The following is a 24,477-nucleotide window of genomic DNA, read 5'->3' on the forward strand; positions in this document are numbered from 1 at the left end:
TTGTGGATCAACACAAATCAAAAGTTATGTGTCCTGTAGTTCAACTTGAATCAAAAGATATGATCTCTCAAAGTTTATTACGTGTTGTCGGTCTTATAAGATCAGCAACACGCATGTTGTAAACTTTAAAAGGTCATAACTTTTGATTCGTTAGAATCATGAAACACATAATATATAAAATCGAAGCTCCTTCAGAGATCTTCAATTTGATATATTGTGCGTCTTGTAGATCAACTTGATTCAAAAGATGATCTCATAAAGTTGAACATATAGTTGTAGCAGCTATGGTTTAGTAGCTACTACAACGTATATGTTGGGTAAATTTTGATAGACTATAAATTTTGACTCAGGTTGATATGCAAATCAAAGATATTTGAATAAGTTTCGATATGATATATTGTGCATGTTATGATTTAAACTGAATCAAAAGTTATGACCTTTCAAAATTTACAATGTACGTATTGCTGATCCTCTAAAATCAACAACACGTTACAAACTTTGAGAGATCATAATTTTTTATTCAGGTTGAACTATGGGACACATAATATATCAAATCTAAGATCTCTTAACAAACTTTGACATCTCAAAATTTATGGTTCTACATGCTATTGCTATTCTTTATTGCTGATCTTTTGAAGACCAACGACAAGTTGTTGCTGATCTTCTATAGAACAACAACACGTTATTGCTAGTCTTCTAAAAATCAGCAATATGATGTAGCATCTAAGAAATCATAGCTACTATAACTGTAAGTTATAACTTTAACATGTCATAACTTTTGATTTGTATTAAATTATGAAATGTATAATATATCAAATTGAAGATATTTAAATGAACTTTAATTTGATAGATTTTTTTTTTAGGATGTCCTAGGTTCATCAGTCAATTTTATCCCAGAAGTGACTAATCTAGAGAACTCGAAATGATATGAAACTAGAACTATGTGCTCATCTAGTTCTCTTGACTATAGTCATATCCTTAACCATAAATATGCATTACACCATATCGAAAGCAATTTTTTTTAAAAACCAACAATACAAATTCATTCCTTAATATGTCATAATCAATATCATTTTATAGAAAACGTTATTGGATAAAATCCCATCAATAAATTCATTACCAATATATATTAAAATAATATTATTTTTAAATACAAGTACAAGATCACTTTATAATTTATCAAATAATAATTTACACCATATTGAAAGCAATTTTTTTAAAAAACCAACAATACAAATTCATTCCTTAATATGTCATAATCAATATCATTTTATAGAAAACGTTATTGGATAAAATCCCATCAATAAATTCATTACCAATATATATTAAAATAATATTAATTTTAAATACAAGTACAAGATCATTTTATAATTTATCAAATAATAATTTTCAACAAATAAACTAGTAGCTATAATATTTCAACAATAATAATAATCTAATTAAAAAATAATTATCATACTAGTATCAATTTATAATTGTTTGACTATGAAATAATAACAACAATTTTATTGAGTTTTATAACAACAACGCATAAGAACAGTACGATAATTTAGAAAATAATAATAATTAGTTGTATATATCAATAATAATTATGCAGACAATAATAATAAAATATTATGAATATTTCTCTTCAAGATTCACAATAAACCAGTCATACTTACAATTTTATTGGTTAAGAAAACAAAATTCGTCATATCATCCAATAAAAAAATCAAGTTCTATAATGTTTTCAAATATTCTAGATGATTTTCTATAGTAAAATAGCTCAAGTGGTCCCCTATGGTATGACTTTTGTTTCAACTCCTTTTATTATTCGTTGTCTTTTGTAAGAAGAGACAAATATTCTATAAATAACAATTAAAGATGTTCTTGTTAATTCTGTTTAAAAAGGATAAAATAAGATTAATATTATTATACTTATAAAAATAAATAATCTTTTAGTATTATCGTTCAAATCTAAATACAAAGATTATCATATTTTATAACATAATTGATTCTACTACCATGTTATTCTTTCGCTACATTATTTTCAAAAGGTAAAACATTTGAATAATAGTAATAAAATATAAGAATATAAAAATCTAGAATTAGACAATCGACATATTAGTAATGAGACTTTTTTATATGTTAAGAAAATCAGTTTAATACACGTAATTGGTTAGAAAGTCAAAATTTTGACACTAAAATTTCTGATCTAAGCGATAACAAAAAGATTAGGCAAACTTAAAACTATAGTTTTGGAACCATCCAATTAGGAGGTCATCTATAATTTTAAGTCAACCTTAAGAAAATTATAAAATAAATAATAAAAGTTATCTACAATGAAATCTAAGATTCAATTAGACAAGAACATCAAAATATTTTTAACTCATTAAATTTAATGCACTACATTAAATAGGAATTACTATTATCACCTATCTAAAGATGAGATTAGATTATAACCATCTAATTCTTTTTCTCACTTGGATGGTGCGACGGTGGTGTAGAAGGGTGTCGGGGTGGTGGAGACAACGAGGAGGGCCAACTTTTACATCTCAAACTCGTTCAGCTACTACTCACGATCCATCTCAATGATAAGAGGAAATACAAGGATGAAAAAGATGGTGCCACCAATCCACGCGTCTTTTTGGTACTACAAAGGTGTTTCTTGGTCACGATGGTGCCCTCAGCAGCGGTGGCCTTACCTTGCATGACAATCATAGACTCCTAGACGAAGCTTAACACGGGAAGAACAAGTCATTAACCCACTCTGTAAGCGAACTCTTAGACAAAGACCAAAGGCAAAATTAGATTTTTTTGAAAAATAAAATAAAAATAGTTCAGAGTGTTTTTTGAGATAAATCGTAAAAAAATGGAGAGGGGGTATTATAGAAAAAAATGAGAAGGAATATGTGATTGGGTCAATTTCAAATCGGATATAGCTTTTGGATAATATGCAAAACTAGTTATAAATCACCGATTTTTTTACTTTTTTATTTTTTTTTCATAGGCAAGTATGAAGTTTTTAACATAATTAATAACTTATCTCTAATATTTAGATATAATTTATCACCTAACGTTGTAAGAAAATTATTCAGTGTTCTAAAATGAATTCGGATTTAAAAAAGGTAAATTAACACATTCCATACATACATCAAATTTATATAGAATTATATTTCAAAAATAATATATATATATATAGAAAGAATATAAAAAAAATATAAAAAAATATATGATCGTTGAAGATTCGAATTGGGTCGCTTCCTCGGTTGCGATCTCAATCGCAAGGAGGCAACGGCGTGATCTAAGAGATACGCGGGATGGGAAATGAACCTCGGGGATTGGAGGGCATTAATGGCGCTTGAAATCTTTCCAATTTTTTATTCTGGATAAGTAGGTTGAGCGAGCGTGACGGATGGTGACTTCACCGTTTCGTCACTTTCTTATTAGGGCGCTGGAGAATTGGGAAATCGGAGGATGTGAAGATTTTATATATATAGACAAAGGGGCAGCCAATCCTTATGGTACATTCTTTTTGGTTTTTGTGCGATCCTTCTTCTTCATATTTGAATTTGTTTGGCTTTTCTTTTTATTTTTTATATGTGCGGTTTTTGCTTGTGGAGCATAAGCGGAGGCGACGAGTAGAGGAAGGGAAGGATGAGGATGGATTCTGGTTTGCTGAAGACCTCCAATCTGCAGTCTTTCCTTGCTCATATCACGCCTTCAGTGCCTACTTACCCTCTTAAAAAGGTTCTCTTTTGTTTTTTTCGCCCTATCTGCTTCCATGATTTGTCCAAGCGTCCTGTGGTTTGTTTATTTATTTGTCTTGACTGCGATGTATGCTGAAAACTTCTCTCAACAGTGCCATGGACGGATTGTTCATTTGCATGATTGCATCCATCTCTTTGATAGCAGAATAATCTCTGTCCCTCCCTCTGCACGTAAAAGTTGCAACTTTACAGTTTGAATAAAAAATAGTTTTCCTTGTATGTTCTTGCATGGAATCGTTCTTGATCTGAATGAATCGCATGCACGTGAAAATGGTATAGTGACTCTGACTTGCTGTTCCTATCCTCTTGTTTGATCTCCTACGGTCGCTAACATTTCAATCGACACCTTGTTGTCTAAGTTATAGCGATTGCTAGAGATGCTTACTTTTGATTTCAAAAAACAACATTAATATAGTGTTATCCTCGGTTCTTTAAGTCCTCTTACAATATTGCTTCTCGATTTTTTTTACTTGCTCCTCTCCAATTTGTATTCACTTAGTCGTGGTGACCTTATTATTAATTCGGAATTTCTGATATAAAAAAGTGGACATGGCTACAGGATCTGAGTAGCATTTGCCAACCAACTGAGAAGGAGAACATGGAGCATTTCACACTAGCAGACCTCTGGAACCAGTATGAAGAGTGGAGTGTATATGGTGTTGGGGTTCCTATCATCCTTCCCGATGATGAAACGACAGATCAATACTATGTTCCATACCTATCTGCTATTCAATTATATACCAGAAAATCACTTGCTTTTTCGAGGTCAGGAAAAAATCTCAACTATAGAACAGTGGTGTTCTTCACGCAGCCAAATCTAGTAACTAGATTATGAACTGCATTTGATTCTATTTTGCAGGATTTTCCCACAAGACAACCAGTGTGAATGTTCTAGTGATGACAACGAGAGTGACACAATGTCTAAGTCATCAGATGCTTCCTCAGATGGTTCAGTTATTACCCATGAAAACTTATTTCCAAGAAAAAACACCTTTGGGCAGATGTATGCCCAGTATATAGAGTATGGTTCTCCCTATAGAAGGCCACCCCTTGTGGACAAGGTATAGACAGTTACGCTGCTGTTACTTGTGCACCATATTGATGTATCCCTTCTTGCAAGTAGGATTCGTAATTCTACAACATGTTATGACCAATTTCTGTGTATAACTTTATCTATTTTACCTTGGTTGCCTCTAAATAGGTAAAAGAGTTGGCTCGGCGATTTCCTGGTTTGTTGTCATTGAAGAGCGAAGAATTGTCACCTGCTAGCTGGTTTTCTGTTGCCTGGTATTGGTTCACTTCTTTCCCTTGAGAATTGGATACAGTATATAGATATTTATTCTAAACATATCTTGCTATACAAGAATTATTTGGATACAATATAAACAATAGAGCTCTGCTATGTTTTAGACGCTAAATGGTCACTAAGAACTTACAGCTAGTTAAAAATTATGATAGGATTTGGAACTCGAATGCTACTGTATCTTCTATCCTTTCTTTGTTACTTTCACCACAAAAGATTGTGTTTTTATTCTTCTGCATTGCAACTATGCAAAATCAGGTACCCTATCTATCACATTCCAGCATGTGCAAATGTTGAGGATTTGTCTGCTTGCTTTCTTACTTATCATACCATATCAACATTGTCTGAAGGTATGCACTTTTTGTTTGTTTGTGGTATTAGATGCCAAATGTTTTCTCTTTGTTCCTTAAATTACTGTATTTTTTGTTAGATTTATCTGAAAGATAATTTGTTGCCAATGATCAGCCTATCTTGCTTCCTTGATATTTTTGTGCATTAGCTCCACATCTGATTATTTCATTGGCTTGATTCTGGGAGAAAAAAAGCTATTTGAATGTTTAAAGTCTGAAAATAACATGAAACAATACGATAGCTTATTCTTTTGTGAATCTTTAGCAAAGTTATGGTTTCTTACATTGTTTGCAGTCAATATGTGCTTGGATCTGAAGGTGAACAACTTCTCTATTGTTAGGAATGATGCAAAGTCTGTTTATGACACTGTTTCAGAATTTGAAAGTAATGAATTCACCTTACTGAACTGTTTCAGAACTTGAAAGTAATGAATTCACCTTACTGAACTGTTTCAGAACTTGAAAGTAATGAATTCACCTTACTGATATCTCTCATAATCCAATTAATCATGTGCAAAATTTATCCAAGATTGATTCAGTAATGCCAACAGAACAAACTTTGAGATCTCATCATCATCGCATTGACTTGCTGCATTTAACCTGCTTTGATTGATGATTTAGTAAAGTACCTGTGATGTATGAAGTTCAGTTGGTTCTTGGAATGTAGGCTGGTATAGCTAGGTTGTTTAATTTTAATCTAGACACTAGTTTTTGACAATTTGGAAGTCCCAGGTAGTTCAAAAGATGAAATAAAGAAAAGAAATACGTTTTTGGCATTTTAATTGGTGATATATTTCGAACTTTCCGATAAGGTATTAAGAATAAGAAGGAACCTCAAGAAGTTAACGTAGCTTTCCTGCAAGAAAGACATTGTTAACTGAAACCAAAACAGCCAGCAAATGGCTTAGAAACTCAAGATTAGGCAGGAAGGCTGGCCAAGTTCTATGAAGCCTCCATCTTGTATTTTCTTTCAAACAGAATGGAAGTAACTAGGAAGATACCACAATTTATTTCATTTTCTTTCTTACTGAGAAGAACAACATGAACTCATTGATGAAAAAACTTGCTATTGCCTTTTTGCTTGCATTAATAAGATGTGGCAATTTTATAGTGTCATCAATCTTTAAGTCCTTGCAATTTTGTGCCATTGCAGATAGCATTGAGTCTGATGATGAAAAAGATCTCTATTCTGTAATTGGGAGGATCAACAAGCCGGTGAAAAAGAACGGGAGAAATGCCATTGCTCTTTCGCCATTTGGTCTCTCTACCTACAAAATGCAGGAGGACTTGTGGAAGGACCCAAAATCTTTCGACAATGAAACCCTGAACGCACTTTACAATGAAGCATATTACTGGTTGACGCAACTCGGGGTCGAACACCATGACTTCAAATTCTTCGCTACTCACTGACTGTAAACCCTTCGGAACATGTCCTTTCTCATGCCACTATAATATATCATTAACCTTCTGGTGAGACGAGAAATATGTTAACACCAATAAATCCAGTCTACGAGAGAGTCGAATTGAGTGTGGTGAAAGAACCAGCAAGTTCTATTTTGGTAACTACACTTCAGCCATGAGCTGATAGCAATGGATCTTCAGAGTAGGCTTGAACTATACATTTTCTTTTGCCTTTTTTGCTTGGGAATTGACAGCAACTGGATCTTCAGTGTAGCATCGAACTATATATCGTCCAATTACTTTGCCACGGACAGCTTAACAATTAGTTTTGCCTTTGCGCTAAAGATTTTCAGCTGTTTGATTTCACCAATAGACATGTTCTTGATTCATGTACAATATTTAATGAAATATTTAATACTAAATACAAATAGTCGATTTGTGTTATTCTATTTCATAAAGCAAACACGAATCATCATTATAATTGCAATCGGTGGCTAATGTTGTGATCAAATCCACACAAATTTACAATTGCGGCAACGTGCGCTGCTCCCTTGCCAGCATTCGTGTTCTCACCACCACCGCCAAATCCACAAACCGCAAGTGAAAAGAGAGCAAGATTGTGGATATGCAATCCTCCCCTATTCCACCTCTCTCCTCTTCCTCCTCGGCTGCCTGTCTCAAAAAGCCCATAGAGATTGAGGTAGCCGAATGGAGGCACTAACCAACTACAGCCAAAGAATACTTTAATATGAAACGCTCCCAAGCGAAAAATTACATTGAGAAGTGTTTTGACATTTTAAAAGTTAGATGGGCTATATTGAGAGATAAATCTTTTTATTCATCAAAGACTCAATGTAGGATTATATCCGCTTGTTGTATTCTCCATAATTTCATAAGATCTGAAATGACAATTGATCCATTAGAGATTGAGGTAGGTGTCCTTGAGTCAAATGAAAGTCACAATGATGATGATGATGACGATGACGATAATTTGATAAGGTATTATGAGACCAGTGTTGCTTGGACAGAATGGAGAGACAAGCTTGCAGATGATATGTTTATGAGTTGGCAGTCATCAGTTGATTAGATATAGTGTTGTTTCTTGAAATTTGAGTTTCATTTCCATGTATTTGAACTATTTGATTGTTTTGTATTTGAACAATTTGAACAATTTAATTATGTTTGAACAATTTGTTTATGCTAAACCATTTGATTGTATCTGGGTTTTATATATTATCAATTTAAACAATTATATTATATTTTTCATATGCACAATGTTGTATTTGGATTGTCTAATTTCAGTTTCCAATGGAAGGAACGAGCCAAAATTATCTAAAGGGTGTAACAACAACCAAGGATATACCAACTTCACAACCAATTCTATTAAGCCCAACTGAACTTGTAGAAAGTTCAATGCCAATGAAGGTTAAAAGAAAAACTCATAGCACCAAACACTTGTGGACAAAACAAGAGGATGCTGCATTAGTTGACTGCCTAGTTGAGTTGAGCAAAGATTTAGCTTTGAAGAGCGAGAATGGTTTTAGAACTGGGTATTTGTTGCATTTAGAGAAACTCATGGCTGCTAAACTGCCATCAAGTAATCTGAAGGCTACCCCTCATATCGAGTCAAGGTACAAGCTACTGAAGAGGCAATTCCACGCTATCAACGAGATGATAAATCATAGCAGTGGATTTGAGTGGAACGATGTTTTGAAATGTATCACTGCATCAAAGGATGTGTTTGATGATTGAATTAAGGTAACTTTTGCCATAATTTCACAAGGTTTTCATTTCTTTGATGATTGTGAGGGTTTTTGCTAATAATATATTTTTAATTAGAGTCATCCGGCTGCTATCGGTTTAAGGAATAAAGAGTTCCCCCACCTTGACGACTTAATGTTTGTGTGGGGGGAAAGATCGTGCCACAGGAGCTGGTGCAGAAACCCTAGCTGATGCAGTAGAAGAGATCAATTTATGCAATGAAGAAACTGACACATTTGAGTGTGAAATAGATGAACATGCTGTATTTCACAATGATGAAGAATATGTCGGAGAGGAACCAAAGAAATCTGAGATGGAGACTCAAGATTCAGTTTGTCCATCAAATAAAAAGGCAACCGCTAGAAAGAAAAAAAGGAAGTCTGATGATGTTCTGGGTGACTTGGTAGGAGAGAGTAGCAAGTATGTCACTGTTATTATAGAAGCGAATGAGGAGATGAAGGGAATTTCCACCTACTTCAAGAAACAAACTGAGAACAGTGATAAAAAAATGAGGATATATGATGAGTTAATGGAACTTTCTGATTTTTCTTAACAAGAAATTATGGATGTCAAGTAGTACATTCTGAAGGATGAACACAAGGTTGATAACTTCTTTGCATTGCCAAAGACATTTAGGAGAGAATATGTGATGAAGCAGCTATCCAAGATCAACCCATATGCGACCAATTAGAAAATGAATTAGATATTTGAATTAAGTCGTTGAATCTTATATTTTGATATGTTTTTGAACAATTATGATATTATTTAAAACAAACTTGTTGGATGAATGTCATTTTGGATTGAACTTATTGGATGATTTCTATTTTGGATAGAATTTGTGTGATGTAGTAATTTATTAACTGTGTAGATTTAACTGTGTATGATTTCTAACTGTGTAGAGTGCATTTACTAAAACTTCATTTTGGTGACTTTCTTGGCAGGATCAGGTTTTTGCTTGAGTTCCAACCTCAGGATTTTTTTTATACGCTGTGTCTATCAATGCTTTAATTCTTTGTTCAATTTCAAGATGTGATTGAACTTTTCCATTTTCATTTCGTAACATTAGACAAGTGTATTTTTGCATTACCAAGCAAGCAGCTATTGCATGTGAAATGTCATTTCATAATCCTGTTGGTATTGTTGGTATTGCAGAGAAACTCACTTCTCACATCCAAGAAGTCTTTGCAACTTCATAATGCAACGCAAGCAGATGAAGAAGAGTCTCACTCTTTTGCTTTGTATCCTTATATTACTCTATTTATACTGTCTATTTATTAACTGCTCCTGAAAAAAATCATTCTGAAGCTAGGATCAGGGTACGCTTTCTTCTGTTACGTGTATATAAGTTGCCAATGTGTACGCTGGTGTGCACAATGGAATATTTTTTACTATTTTTAGCATGAATCCTTCTGAGATGGTGTCAATATTTCATTTCTCCATATCTACCTTGCATTTCTATTACTAGTACATGTGCTGAATGGTAGCTGAATCCTAGTACAAGTGCTTAACATTAGTCTCTGAATCCTAGTACCTTGCATTATCTCCATGTGTGATAGGATTAGGATGGTTAAATATTTCACGTCTTGCCGAGTTTAATTACTGAAAGCGGCATACTTATTGGTGCATGCCTTGCACAGTCCCGTATCAAATGTCCAAAAACAAGTCTTCCTCTTGCATAATGAAGCAGATCTTAACTTCCTAATTTTTCCCTATTTCTGCTGATTGGTTTGTGACTTCACTCCATTTCTAACAAGTAGTTTCATCTCCTACTATTCTGTAATAGCTATTTTTCAAGTTAGTGCATTTTCCTTGTACAAAGGTACCTCCTACTCGAGCTAAATCCCCAAAACTCACTCGAAGAAAGAGCTACAACGATGCCACCCCAGCTGAAGGACTCAACTGTGCTAGAACTTGCGGACAATATCGTCATCATTGTGCCAATGTTGACACTGAGGAAATGAAGAAGAATGTGAAAGGCAGAGAAAACATCAAATGCAGGCTCACTGTTATTGATCAGACAACAGCTGCTGCAGACATGTTACAGACATGAAATGCATTTTGGATTTTAATTTACCTCACAAAAATTTCAAACTGTATCTAGATGGTGTACGTTTGCGGAGCCTTTGAGACCAAATGGTGTGATGCATAATGCTATAAATTGTGTTATTTATATACATACGTGTAAGATAGCTGCTTACTATTTATTATTTAATTTATTATTTATCTATATACATGCATAGTTGATTTTGTAACTAAAAAAAAAAATAAAAAAAAAATAAAAAAAAAATTTAAAAAAAAATAATAAAATAAAAAAGTGAAAAAAATAAAAAAGTAAAAAGTAAAATTTTTTTAAAAATTGAAAACAAATTAAAAAAACAAAAAAAAACATAGAAATAAAGAAAAAAGTGAAAAAGACAAAAATAAAAAATAAAAAAACATAAAATTTAAATAATAATAATAATAATAATAATAATAAATGGTTGGTTTTGTAACCAAGGGTAATATAGTAAAATATTACACTAGGTTATTCATTAAACTTTCAAACAAATAAGTTTTTATTGCATTACCTAAATTGAACCAAATAACATTTGGTTATGTTTTATTCCCTATAATCTTGGTTATGTGATTATTTGGTAATCACATAACCAAGATTATATATGATAACTTGAATCAAACGCACCCTAAGGGCGTGTTTGGTTAGGGTGCGTTTGATTGGAGGTTATCAATGATAACCTTGATAGGTTATCAAGGATATCCTTGTTTGGTTTAAGTAATGAATGATTCCGGGTAATGTAATATTCCTACCACGTCAGCAATCAGGGAATATAACCCGGAATCAGAAAACCTTAGAAATCTTAGGTTTTCCACGATTTCGGGGTTATCAATATTTTTCCCCCAAAATTACCCTGCGACACTAGCAGGTGGTTTCCCCCAAAATTACCCTGCGACACTAGCAGGTGGTGAGCAGGAGCAGACGGAGACTGTGGGGGCAACAACGGCGACTGGGGGCAACGACGGCGACTAGCAATGGCAGTGACGGCAAGAAGGAGGCGACAGTGAGCAACGACGGCGACTGCGAAGCAACGGCGACGGCGAGCAGGTGGCAGCGGTGATGGTGAGCAGGCGGCAGCGGTGATGGTGAGCAGGCGATGACTGTGAAGAACGACTAAGACCAACCATCACTTGGACGGCGACGACGAGCAAGTGGCAACGTCAGAGGTTCACGGAGGAGGCGGCCCGTCGGCGGTAAGAAGGAGCGACAGTGAGCAACAATGACAATAACGGAGCAACGACGACAACGAGCAGGTGGCGGCGACGATGGCGAGCAAGCGGTGACTGTGAAGCACGATGGCTGAGGCCAGCCATCGCCTGGACAGAGATGATGCGTAGATTGCGCCGGAGGTCCGTGAAGGAGTCGGTGTGCCGACGGCTTCGTGGAAGAAGATGCCAATAGAAAAAAGGGGCAGGAGGGAGAAACACGGTAACATAAAAAAAAAGAATTAAAAATTTAATCACATATATAAATTATTTTAATTATATTTTAAAATATATATAGATTTATTTTAAAATTTAAAAATTATAAATCAATTATACTTATTTATTATATATATTATCAAGTTATTAATTAATATAATAGTAATAATTATTATTAATATAATTAAATTTATTCTAAAAAATTAATAATGTAATTGATAAGGGTAATATGGTAAATATTAAATTAGATTATAACATTACCTAGATTGAACCAAACAAGATTAGGATTAACTTTTATTCCCCATAATCTTGGTTATCGGATTACTTGGTAATCATATAACCAAGGTCATGTATAAAAATTTGAACCAAACACATCCTAAAAGTCATGACATTATGAATAAACCGAAGACTAAGCATCAGGGATCAAATAATGGAAAATCTGAAAAGATTCGCTCTGTAGCTTACTGATCTGCATTACTCACTGCGACAAAAGAACTATGGAAATATTAGGCTGGAAAAGAACATAATTGTTTAGGAATGTGCTGTAAAGTTTACCAGTGAAATCCCTGCTAGATAAGAACTCCAATAAATATCATTGCAAATCTATTAAAAGTGTTTTTGTATAATTGAAGTTGAGGCATGCGCTAAGACAACTAAAGAAGTAACAATAACAACACAATTCTTATGTTAGGACATCCTGTGCAGTGTGTACACTAATATCATGGTAGGAAATAGATTGTGTATAGCACCTTCTAATCATAACATGAATACATGAATCACTGCAGCAATGATCTAGGGTTCGAATGTCGATAAAATCGAGATAAATGTCTTTCTTATATGTTAGTCATTATTCCAAAGGTGAGTAGTATCTCATGATTTACCTCCTCCGTGTTAACCCTGAAACGAGTTGACGGGGACGCTGGGGACAAACGTATTCATCTTTTACCACCCTGAATCACTGCAACAATACTTTACATTTTAGGATTAGGGCAACTTATTAGAAGCAACCTTTCTTGTATTTGATTATTGTTTTGTGAATATTTGTCTAGATGTCGTAACATATTGTGAAAAAAACAATAGCTAACTTGACTCCAGACTCTAGCTCAGAATGAATCCTTGGATATGCACATCGGACTGGAGCCGCCAATGGTTAATAGCACACTTGATCATAATTGAAGCAGTGAAAATAGGCTAAAATATGCATAAAAGATCTCAGATGCACACAATAATTCTCGATAAGTAAAGTTTGGAGGTTAATGGGCGACTTTCATCTTAGACCTTCAACAAGGTCTAACAGCTTGGATTTTTTTTGCACTCTACTCTTGAACAACAAACGAAGACTCCAAATCTACATCCCCTACAAAGCATTTCTAACTGTTCCAACAACAAGATCTGAGAAATCATTGTTCCAGCAGAAACCTGGCGCTTTTAGAGGGGAGATAGACTTCGCTTACATCCAGTTTGACAATGAAAAGCCCCAAACCATTTGACAACATCCCCAGCCGATTCAGATCCCTAGGCTCTTCGATTAGTTTGGTTTAAACTTGATACTGTCCGAAAACGGGAAGGTGGCAAGCTCGGGATATGGTTACTGCGTTGACTGGATGTAGACCGCGTCCCGCTCTGTGAAACCAGTAACGTCAGTGCCGAGCCAGGGAAGGGGTCCTCGGCGTTGACCCTCCGACGCTTAAGTCGGTCACTTGAACTGTAGAGGAAAGCGGAGCAACAGTAACGCAAGTGCAAATAGTAAATAACACGTACCTCCACCGGTGCTTGGACCCCCCTTTATATAGAGTCCTTGTGGGTGACATGCACGCTCATCGAGGCATTGACACGTTCTCCAATGTGCCCTATAAAAGGACCTATTAAGAAAGTGTTTCTGACACCATACTTTAACAGGACATGTATATCCCTGACAAAAAAGCAGAAGTTTTCGCCGTACGATCCGCCTGTTGACTATGCCTCATGTCAGCGACACTATCTCCCAAAATGATATCGAGAGATATAATAATGATCCTGCTGCTTGACCGAGCGAGGTAGCCGCTCGGCCGGGACTTCTCTGTTCTGTCGGCCTTAGCTGCTCTTCCTTGTAGTGACTGGGCGTAGTAGCTTATCCCTCCTGATCAGACAAGCTCTTCGGTCTCCTCAACGTCCTGTCGTTTTGCACTGAGCGTCTGGCTATCTTACCGTATTATCTCGAGCTGGACGGGTGGTCAGCTCAGACAAGTCTCTTACTGATCGAACACTGATTGCCCCGACTGACCGTTGTAGTCGACCTCCGCTCGGACACTGTAGGCGAGCCTTTTGGCACCCTAGCGTTGACCACATTGACTTTGACCTCCACCTCAGCATTTGTCCCGCGTCGAGCGAGCCCCTCTTTATCGCCGCATCACAAGCCTTCCTCTCAAGTCTAATCGAAGGAGGTTGCAAGTCCGACTGACTGGACCAATAGAGTCTTCGATGATTTCCACGTCTGATCAGACCATATATGCTCCCGAGTTTCTAATCGGAACAAATGTCTACGCTGTTTGGCTTTATTTCGCTGGCTGGGTTTGTAGCAGCCGCTCGGATCATACCTCCCAAGGCAGATAGTGAATCGGTTGCTTGGCTGTATGATAACTCACTCTCTGTGCCGATCGGGATGATCGGCGACAACACTTAGTGAAATTTCTCCTTTCCCTGCACTCCCTAGGATGAACGTTCTTTCATAGTAGCCGACGTCATCCAAATTTCTTGAAGACCGTGCAAATCTCTGATCATTATGGTCAAGCATGCGGTCATACATTTAATTAAGCCTCATTAATGTCTTCTGATAGCTAAACGTCATGTATCCCACTTTTTGTCGCCGCACATTTGATGTGACAGGCGGATATCCGCTGATGATGTGACAGACGCCTTTTTTCAAATTCTACAGCCGGATCTTTTCCTAGTTTTTCGAACCCTAGATCGAACGACTCTAGGTGATCGACAGCGAGGTTTATAAACCTTACTCTTCGAGCCTTCTCTCCGACGCTTCATCTCTTCTTCTTCTCCGGTGATTATTTTCTATAAGCTTCTTCGCTCTTTCCTTATTGGAATCTGTTCATTGCTCCTTCTCGAATCTTTTATTTTCGATGGCCAGCTCTTCACAACCCCCCGTCCTCGTCCCTGGGTTCTGGTATACTTCCACCGAGTCCAGGTTCGACGGGGACAACATTGAAACGCTGAAATCAACCTACCATTTCCCTTCCAATTATCAAGTTGTCATTCCATCAGCTTACGACCGACCACATGAACCACAGGTTTTCTGTGTTTTTTTAAGGATCAGTTCACCGCTGACCTTCGATTCCCCGTTCATCCCTTTTTTTTCCGTTGTTTGTAAATACTTTCATATTTCCCTTAATCAGCTGGTGTCGAACTCTTTTAGACTACTGTGCAGGGTCGTAGTTTTGTTCCGTCTGCACGACATTCCCTTAACTCCTCGACTCTTCCATTATTTTTATTATCCTAAATTGTCCGAGCCGAAGACCTTCTTGTTCCAAGCCCGAGTGGACTTGGTTTTTTTTTTGATAAAATGTCGTCCTCCAATAAGCATTGAAGGGACAACTACTTCTTTCTTCGTTTTCCCGAGCGGCCAGACTTCCCAACCGGCTGATAGATAGAAGTGATGAATCCCCCATCGCTTGGGAAGTATAGAAGTCAATCGGACTTTCTCCAGGCAGCTTCCAGTTTGGTCTCCGCTCGGCGTTCCCCTCGTCGTAGAGTTGCACCGCTTCGCCGCCGTACACCAACTTGAATGGTGTGACATCGGTCGCCTCCTTTGGTGTCATGCGAAGAGCTCATAGGACACTGGGTCGAATCGACCCAGTTGCCTCCCGCGTGGTCGAGCCGAACCCGTAAACCTCTGAGGATCTCCCGATTGGTGACTTCCGCCTGACCGTTGCTCTGGGGATAGGCTACTGAAGTGAAAGCCTGCTGAATGTCATAACCTTTGCATCACTCTTGAGCCTCTGTCCAGCAAATTACCTCCCGTTGTCCGAGACGAACTTGCAAGGGATGTCAACCGACACAAGATATTTTGCCAGATAAACTTGATGACTATCTGTTTGATTATCTTTGTTAGCAGCTCGACCTCCACTCATTTTAAAAAATAATCCACCACGACACGTAAGGAATCTTCGCTGACCGATCGCCATTGGAAACGGTCAACGATGTCCATACCCCATTGGTTGAATGAGCAAGACATCATGGATGTCTTCATTTCCTTGGTCGATCAATGCGGGATGTTCTGATACTTTTGGCACGACAGACAGGTCGCTACTGTCCGAACGACATCATCTTGAAGCGTAGGCCAGAAATATCCGATGAGGAGGATCTTTCGGGCCAGCGATTGACCGCTCGTATGACTTCCGCAAGAGCCTTGGTGCACTTCCTGAAGGATGTATTCCGCGTCCTCCGGTCCAACACACTTGAGCAGGGGCCTGGAGCAAGCTCTTTTATACAGCAGATCCCTGATCAGGGTGAACCGTTCGACCCTCTTTTTCAGTAAGCGGGCTTCCTCCTAATCGGCAGGTGTGATGCCCGATCGGAGGAACTCTATTAGTGTTGTCCTCCAGTCACTCGGAAAAGTTATTCTTCCATCCTGTCGATGCGCACCGCCAATGAGACTTGCTCGATCGGCTGCTCTATTACGATCGGCGACAATGAACTGGCTAATTGAGCCAATTCATCCGCAGCCTGATTTTCCGACCGACGAATATTTTAGATCACCACCTCTTGAAAACCAGCTTTTAACTTCTCAAAAGCTTCTACATATAACCTGAGTAAACCAACTATCAAGGCTTCATATTCAGATTCATTATTCGTCGCCCGATAATCCAGCCGAACGGACAGCTGCATCCTGTCCTCCCACAGCGAAATTAGAAGAATGTCGATCCTGTTGCCTTGCCGAATGGATGGGTCATCCACGTATATCTTCCATGTTGCATCTGGCTCGGCGTTCTGGACCTCGGTAATAAAATCAGCTAAGACCTGGCCCTTGATCGTTATTCGGGGTTGATACTGTATGTCGAATTCGCTCAGCTCGGTTGTCTATTTAATTAGCCGTCCGGATGCTTTTGGGTTGAGAAGGACCTTCCTAAGGCATTGTTGGTCATCACGATGATGGCATGCGAAAGAAAGTAAGGATGGAGTCTCCGAGCGACGAACACTAGTGTGTATGCCAACTTTTCAAAATAGATGTAGCAGGACTCTGCATCTTTTAATATATGACTTAGAAAATACATAAGCTGTTGCTCATGGCCATTCTGCCTTACCAATGACAAGTCAACCGCATACTCGGTTGATGATAAGTAGATCCAGAGCGGCTCGTTAGCGCTCGGCTTAGCCATTACATGCAAGGAGTTAAGGTACTCCTTGAGCTCCTCCAACGTCTTGTCGCACTCCGCGTCCCATTGAAATTTTATCACTCGGCGCAACACCTTGAAGAACGGATGACTTCAGTCGGATGACTTGGATATGAACCTTGACAGCGCAGTGACCCGCCCGATCAGCCGTTGGGCCTCCTTCAAGTTACGAGGCGGGGCATGTCCTGTAGCGCCTTCACCTTGCTCGGATTTGCATTGATGCCCCGTTCGATGATGATGTATCCGAGGAAGCGGCTACTCTACGCCGAACATGCACTTGTTTGGATTCAACTTTATTTCATAGGCCCTCAAGGTTCGACAAGTTTCCTCAACGTTTGCACAAAGGTCAACAGCTTGGAGGAATTTTATTAATATGTTATTGACATATATATCCATGTTGCAGTCGATCTGGCGTTGGAACACCTTGTTCATTAGCCTCTGGTAGGTGGCGTCGACATTCTTCAATCCGAACGATATGACATTGTAGCAATAGGTTTCGTTGGCCGTTATGAAGCTAACCTTCTCTTGATCCTCTCGGGCGAGCAGCACTTGGTGGTATCCTTGGTACGCATCGAGCATGAAGATCAGCTCGTAGCTCGCCGTAGAGTCCACTATATCTGATCTATCCTAGGCAGCGGATAGAAATCCTTCGGGCACGCTTATTCAGATCGCAGAAGTCGATGTAGACCCGTCACTTATTACCCGGCTTAGAGACTAGCACGACATTGACCAGCTAGCTTGAGAATTGGACATCATGGATGTGGCCGACCTCCAGTAACTTTTCTATCTCCGCCGGATGATCTGGTTTTGGTTCGCGCTGAAGTCCCTCTTCTTTTACTTCACAGGCCAACCTTTTTGGCATCCTAGCGTTGACCACCTTGATTTTGACATCCACCTCGGCATTTGACCCACGCCGAGCGGACCCCTCTTTATCACCGCATTAAAATTGAGAAGAATACTGAATACGCACCGATTTGCAAGAGGAAATAGAAGAGTCGGCAAACATTGAGGGAGATATTGGCGATGAATTCGCGGTTCTCCCAGTCAGCCTGGATGGCGATCCCTACGTTCACAGCATTGGTGATTCCAACGGCCCTCGCTATCCGTCGTTGAGCAAGCAGAGAAGGCGTTTGCTGTTTTGTTAGGGTCCCGGTGTCAAATATGCTTAAGCTCCTTTTCCTTTTATAGTCGAAGGAAGGAAGATGCAAAATAGAGGATTAATTAATTAAATTATCTTCCAGTTTTCCCCGTTTTAATATATTTATCAATAAATTTACCCAGCAGGAATATATTTCACTTAATCTCTGAGCTGCTTCTTTCTGACAAGAGAGAGCTTAAATTCTAATTACGGATTCTTTAAAGATTCAAAAACCCAGATAAAAAAAAAACAAAATAGCAGCACAACTTGTTTCATTCCGCCTCTGCATCGCTCTGTCTCGCATTTGTATAATCTTATGTTACATCGTGTTACATATGCACAAAGTTGGATAAACGTCAAACACTCTTCGGTAGAAGGGAACTTCAACTATAGAAGATGCTGACAAGTCGTCCCTGGATGAGGTTAACAATTCAGATGAGATCAGCAACATTCATTGGCATTTCATCGATCTGTGTGCTGTAGTACTGTTCGATATCCCTCAGGATTCGGATGTCGTCCTTCCTCACAAAGTTTATGGCCACACCCTGCGTTCACATGATTGGCAAGATCATATTAAGCAAAGATTGAGAAGAAGTAGGACGGTAAATGAACCGAGCAGAACCAAACTTTAGAATGTTCAAACTTATTTGATAAGATAATCGAACCGAGCCAAGCTTAAAATGAACCAAACTTTTGAAATGATTATTCAAGGTTGGCTTGGTTTATTTTTTATGAACTTGAGCTTGTTTAAAACTTGGCTTGAGTTTGATTCGTTTAAATATTATTCAGCTCTCAATACAAGCTTAGCTTGAGCTTGGTTTGAATTTGATTCTAGCTTGGTTAGTTTTGATGTTATCAAACTCTCAATTCAAGATTGTTTGATTGTTTGAAAGTTTTAGTTGTTCGATTAATTATTGAACTTGATAATTTAAATTAATTAATTAATTTATTTATTTTACTTTATTTTATTTTATTATTTATTTAACATATTGAAAAGAGCTTTATTAATGAATATGATTCACGAACATTGTTCATGAACGTTGTTCACGAACATTAATGAGTTGAACACATATGTCTTCAAACTTATTTAATTTAACGAATTGTTCAAGCTTGTTTATTTAATTAATCTTGTGTATATTGAACGAACATAAACAATCTCTTACTAAGCCGAACACCGAACTTGTTCATGAACGCTTATTTCATTTACAGTCCTAAGAACTATGAAAAGGTAAGGAACGGTGAGGAAACTTACCTTGCGCCCAAAGCGTCCAGAACGACCAATCCGATGTATGTAGAGTTCTCGATTGTTTGGAAGGTCATAGTTTATCACCAACGACACCTGAGAGAACCACAAAGTCATTGCATATCAAAATATATTAACTGAGAAAGATCATGAATTTTCCTGAAAAAGCTCTCTTGCATATGCAATGAGCAATGAATAATAGGAATATTTCAATCAAACATTTTTAGTGAAAAGGCTTACCTGCTGGACATCGATCCCCCTAGCCCATACGTCGGTAGTGATCAATACACGAGTTGCCCCTGACCTAAATTCTGCCATGATTGCATCTCGCTCTTTTTGAGGCATGTCACCATGCATAGAAGATACTGTGAAGTTGTTAGAGCGCATTTTTTCAGTCAACCAGTCAACCTGCCAGAGTAACATGCTAAATTAATCTGGTTTCAGAGTAAATTACGCAAAGCATAAAAAAAACATGAGAAGTCAAACAAAACAAGGCTTAATATAAAACAATTAATATAATAGGCCGCCATAGAAAACAATTCATATTCCAATGTTAAAGGGAAAAAGAGAAACATAACCATGCTATTATTGAGAACCAATTTTGTGAAGCTCATTTATAAATAGAGATGATAAAATATTGTAGGTAAATCTATTCAGATGGAAGCACTCATTGGGTGACCATAGAGTCTAGGGAAGAAGGCTAGGGCTCGTAGGCTATGCAGACAGGATCACCCTTCCTCTATTTTGCTTTCATCCCCTAGATAAAGTGCTTAGAATAACATGCGAAATTTCAGCAAAAGAGAAGGATAACAGTAAGATGCACCAGACGAAGTCTGACTGATGCTGTGGTCTTGCAGCACAAACAATTTCCACATCTACTTTGAGAATCAGTATCCTAATTCTAAGCCTAACAGGGTTGTATACTGACCTTTCTTTTTGTATTGCAGAAAATAACAGCTTGAGTAATGGTGAGAGTGTCATAGAGATCGCATAATGTATCAAACTTCCATTCCTCTTTCTCCACAGCCACGAAAAATTGTTTGATACCCTGAAACAAAATATATGTTACCAACAACAAAAGGCAAACTTACACTTAATGAAACTTAAATACCTCCAATGTCAATTCATCACGCTTGACAAGGATTCTTATTGGATCAGTCATGAATTTGTTGGTTATCTCCAGGATTTCATGAGGTAGTGTAGCAGATATCAGAGCAACCTACAAAGCAATTCACAAGATTAGATGTTGAATCAATTCTAGGATTTACACAAACAAGGACACAAATAAACCAAGGAGATAATGATTAAGATCTGAAATGAAGTATTTTCCAAACATTAAAACTGAAGGAGAGTTTCACCACCAAAAGCCTCAATTCCTTCATTCTTAAATTACCATTTTTAGATTGACAATCATAAAAACCTACAAATGTGCATATAGAGATGGTGAAGCCATTAAAATTGTCTTCATTAACTACAACCAGAAACTTTTACCGTGAGAAATTTGCAAACTAGGCAAAGATACAATGAGCACAGATTGCCATGGTTTTATTAAGGATGAAGTATAACAAAAGCAGCGTCACAAATACAAACATGGTGGATCAAGTACATGAATAAAAGGAATGTGTGGAATTTTGTAAACCTCAGACACAAAATCTATATAAAATGCCTCATACAGCTAGATAGTTGCATAAGCCAGAAATTGTTTTTTTTCTTCTCTTTATTGGAATACCAATATATATGCATGTATATATTTATTGAAAGTGTTAGATGTGAAAAGAGAATAGATGGGACCGAAGATGAAAGTTCAAAACAAAATCAAAAACTAAAGATCAAGATGATCATTCCATAAACTGTTGGTTTCAAGTTATAAGTAGCAAACATCTTGTTTACTAACTCTCAATCATCTTTGGCATCACAAATTGTGCACTGTATGCATATGAACATGGAATAGGAATAAAAGCTAGCAAAAAAAAATTCCAAAGTAAGAAAATAAGCCTCAAATCAGTATTTTTGGATCATAATAATTTATAATTTGATGTTATAAAAACTAAATAAGTTGAGAACATATTTAATACAAACAAAGCATGAATACCAACGACTTACCTAAAACATACATTTGTTTTAAAAAACAGACTAGCAGGTTGCATATGCAGATACCTAAGCTTATGCTACAAGTACTGCATCACAAATAGCATATACAGTACCCCCATATGTGTCCATATGTGGATGGCTTGAATATTCTCACATCACATGAGAGAATATACAGTGCATGCAGCCAAAGGTCTACAGACTGACTGCATACACCACATTTGACCTGTAAATGTGACCATTCTAAAAAACTGAAATTATCGTCCATTAATTAAACAATTATTACTTGCCTAGGTCTCTTCTCAAATATAAGGACTTCGATCATGTTCATCCCCCTCAAAGGATTAGCTCGTGATTGTGACACAATTTTAGGCTAAGTTTTCAGTGTGGTAATTAGTAAGTATTAATTTATACACTCAATTAGCAATTACTCAATTATGTGCACATCATTGTTATTATTATGACGCATTATACATTATTGATTGCTATGCAATAGTTCAGATTCATATCACTTGCATATGTTCTTTAAAACGTTGGACATGTGTGGGTGGCCATTATCAAACGATAGACATAATGCTGGTATACTATTTTCAGAGTCCAGATTTTTCTGAAGATTCTGATATATGACTCAAACCTGAAGTTCAGGAGGCAGGTATCTGTACACATCATAAATCTGATCCTTAAAGCCCCTACTCAGCATCTCATCAGCTTCATCCTATTCAAATATCAAAGAATTAGGTAAAAAGTACAACTGCATAGAGCTCAAACAAGTATAACAATTAAAAAGGATCAACATACAAGAATAAGAATTTTAATAGCTCTTGTGCGCAACGTCCTCCTTTTGATCATGTCACAAACTCTACCAGGCGTCCCCGAAACCACATGAACACCATACTCTAGCTTTCTAATATCTTCACCTATGCTCTTTCCACCAACACATGCATGCGCTTGCACATTTATGTATTCACCAATGGCCAATATCACCTTCTCGGTCTGGGAAGCAAGTTCTCTTGTAGGTGACAAAATAAGTGCCTGCACTCTAAAATTGAAGTACGTGAATTTAACCACAAACTCTAATCAAGTAAGCATATATATGGAAATCTGAAAACGGTTCCTTGGTATTACACAATCTAAAAGTAAGTTACAAGTAAATTTTAGCTATCATCATGTATGATTCCCACAATTTGTAGTTAGCTAGCTGCTCTATGTGTTTGACAGTGCATGACCAGAACACAATAATTTCAATAAGCAAAGATGATTGCAAGCATTTTAGGTAATAAGGAGCCTTTTATGGGATCCATCACTCAAAACGCAGGTAGGCCATGCTAAATAGGGGTAGTACTCATGCAAAAGATTCTTTTTGGAACAAAAAAAAAGGAGCCATTTTTTTGGACCTAGCCATAGTTTAGCTGAATGGATAGCAAACTCAATGATATTTAACAAGTTGATATTGTGATGTCTCGACGGACCTAGAAAAACTCATTTGCAGACGTCATTGGTTAACCCACAAGCTCTGTGGTGCAAAAACCTAAACAGCCTCCTACAATGCAATAGATACGTCCAAAGTGTGGAAGGCAAAAAAAGAATAGCATACTCTCTATTGGTAGTATCAACCATCTGGCAGACGGACAGGGCGATCATGGAGGATTTCCCGGTACCGGATTGAGCCTGGGCGATGACGTCGCGGCCATTGAAAATGGGAATCACAGCTCTCTGCTGGATGGCGGAGGGCTTCTCGAAACCATAGGCGTAGATACCACGGAGGAGGTCATCGCGGATACCCATCTGGTCGAAGCTGGTGATGGCCTCGACCCCAGGGCTGGTCTCGAAGACCAGGTTCTCGTCGTCTATGTTGCGCCCGGGAGGCTGCCGGTCGCGTGGGGGCGCTGCGCTGGTGGCCATGTCGACGAGATGCGAAAGGAGATCGAGGAGGCGGGAAGGAGCAAGTGGAAGGCACGAAACAAACCCTAGGTTTCGTAAAATACTGGAAGAGCGGTGGAGAACATCAATTTATAGACGTGAGGCGAGGAGAGGCTGTTCGTTGACAATCCTAATTTGTCGGAGAAAACGGAACGGGGGTTTAGTTTTTATTGCAATTATGCACAAAGGTCCTCTAAATTTCGATTTTCGTGTAGTTTTAAAGTAATGTTAACCATGCCTATCAGAGTTTGAATGCTACTAAACGAATACTCTATATTATTTTTTAAAATGTGCCTAGGGCTATGAGATCCCTTTATCACAGTATTAGTTACGGTGTATTTATAAAAAAATTAAATAAATAAGATGTGTAATTAAGGAATGTTAATTTTTAAATGGGCCATTTGAGTACTTTCTAATTTATTAGGATGATAAATAAAATTTTTTATGGAGCTGGATGAGTCATCTCATATGTTCGATATAATTAATTATTTTTTTATATATTATTTTTTTTTAGAATGTGCATATGCTTCAATTTTAGCCAATAAAAAAATAATAAATTTCATTCAGCATAGGATAAATTGAAAAGTAGTATTTACAACACGATCAAAAAATTAAACATATTTTAATTACGCACTCTATTTAAAGAATAAATTATTATAAATTTAT

The 24,477-nt window shown here is 37.4% G+C and overlaps 2 protein-coding genes across 3 annotated transcripts; one reads left to right on the forward strand and one right to left on the reverse strand.

Annotated features, from left to right (window-relative positions):
* Nucleotides 1-3,263: 3,263 nt before the first annotated feature.
* LOC121970321 lies at nt 3,264-7,169 on the forward strand. Of its 2 annotated transcripts, none has more exons than XM_042520943.1 (7): nt 3,264-3,503; nt 3,603-3,729; nt 4,309-4,514; nt 4,609-4,810; nt 4,951-5,036; nt 5,311-5,402; nt 6,556-7,169. In XM_042520943.1, exons 2-7 carry the CDS (start codon nt 3,637-3,639, stop codon nt 6,810-6,812), a joined length of 936 nt encoding a protein of 311 aa, XP_042376877.1. In that variant the 5' UTR covers nt 3,264-3,503; nt 3,603-3,636; the 3' UTR covers nt 6,813-7,169. The 2 variants fall into 2 exon arrangements, with proteins under 2 accessions (XP_042376877.1, XP_042376878.1); XM_042520944.1 differs by having other exon boundaries at nt 3,609-3,729.
* An 11,587-nt stretch (nt 7,170-18,756) lies between these two features.
* LOC121970322 (eukaryotic initiation factor 4A-III homolog B-like) lies at nt 18,757-23,899 on the reverse strand. Its single transcript, XM_042520945.1, has 8 exons — nt 23,486-23,899; nt 22,690-22,930; nt 22,526-22,606; nt 20,915-21,022; nt 20,732-20,851; nt 20,044-20,211; nt 19,813-19,899; nt 18,757-19,105 (listed from the first exon to the last, which is right to left on the reverse strand). The coding sequence occupies exons 1-8, from the start codon at nt 23,791-23,793 to the stop codon at nt 18,992-18,994; spliced, it is 1,227 nt and encodes a 408-aa protein (XP_042376879.1). The 5' UTR covers nt 23,794-23,899; the 3' UTR covers nt 18,757-18,991.
* Between the last annotated feature and the right edge of the window lie 578 nt (nt 23,900-24,477).

This window comes from Zingiber officinale, chromosome 4A (genome assembly GCF_018446385.1).
Source record: "Zingiber officinale cultivar Zhangliang chromosome 4A, Zo_v1.1, whole genome shotgun sequence".
NCBI lineage: Eukaryota > Viridiplantae > Streptophyta > Magnoliopsida > Zingiberales > Zingiberaceae > Zingiber > Zingiber officinale.

Coding starts and splice junctions, on each gene's coding strand:
- LOC121970321 (XM_042520943.1), top strand. CDS start 3,637: ATGAGGATGGATTCTGGTTTGCTGAAGACCTCCAATCTGCAGTCTTTC. Junction 3,730..4,308: donor CTACTTACCCTCTTAAAAAG/GTTCTCTTTTGT, acceptor ACATGGCTACAG/GATCTGAGTAGCATTTGCCA. Junction 5,403..6,555: donor CATATCAACATTGTCTGAAG/GTATGCACTTTT, acceptor GTGCCATTGCAG/ATAGCATTGAGTCTGATGAT.
- LOC121970322 (XM_042520945.1), bottom strand. CDS start 23,793: ATGGCCACCAGCGCAGCGCCCCCACGCGACCGGCAGCCTCCCGGGCGC. Junction 21,023..22,525: donor ACCTGCCTCCTGAACTTCAG/GTTTGAGTCATA, acceptor ATTGCTTTGTAG/GTTGCTCTGATATCTGCTAC. Junction 20,212..20,731: donor TCTGCAATACAAAAAGAAAG/GTCAGTATACAA, acceptor TTACTCTGGCAG/GTTGACTGGTTGACTGAAAA.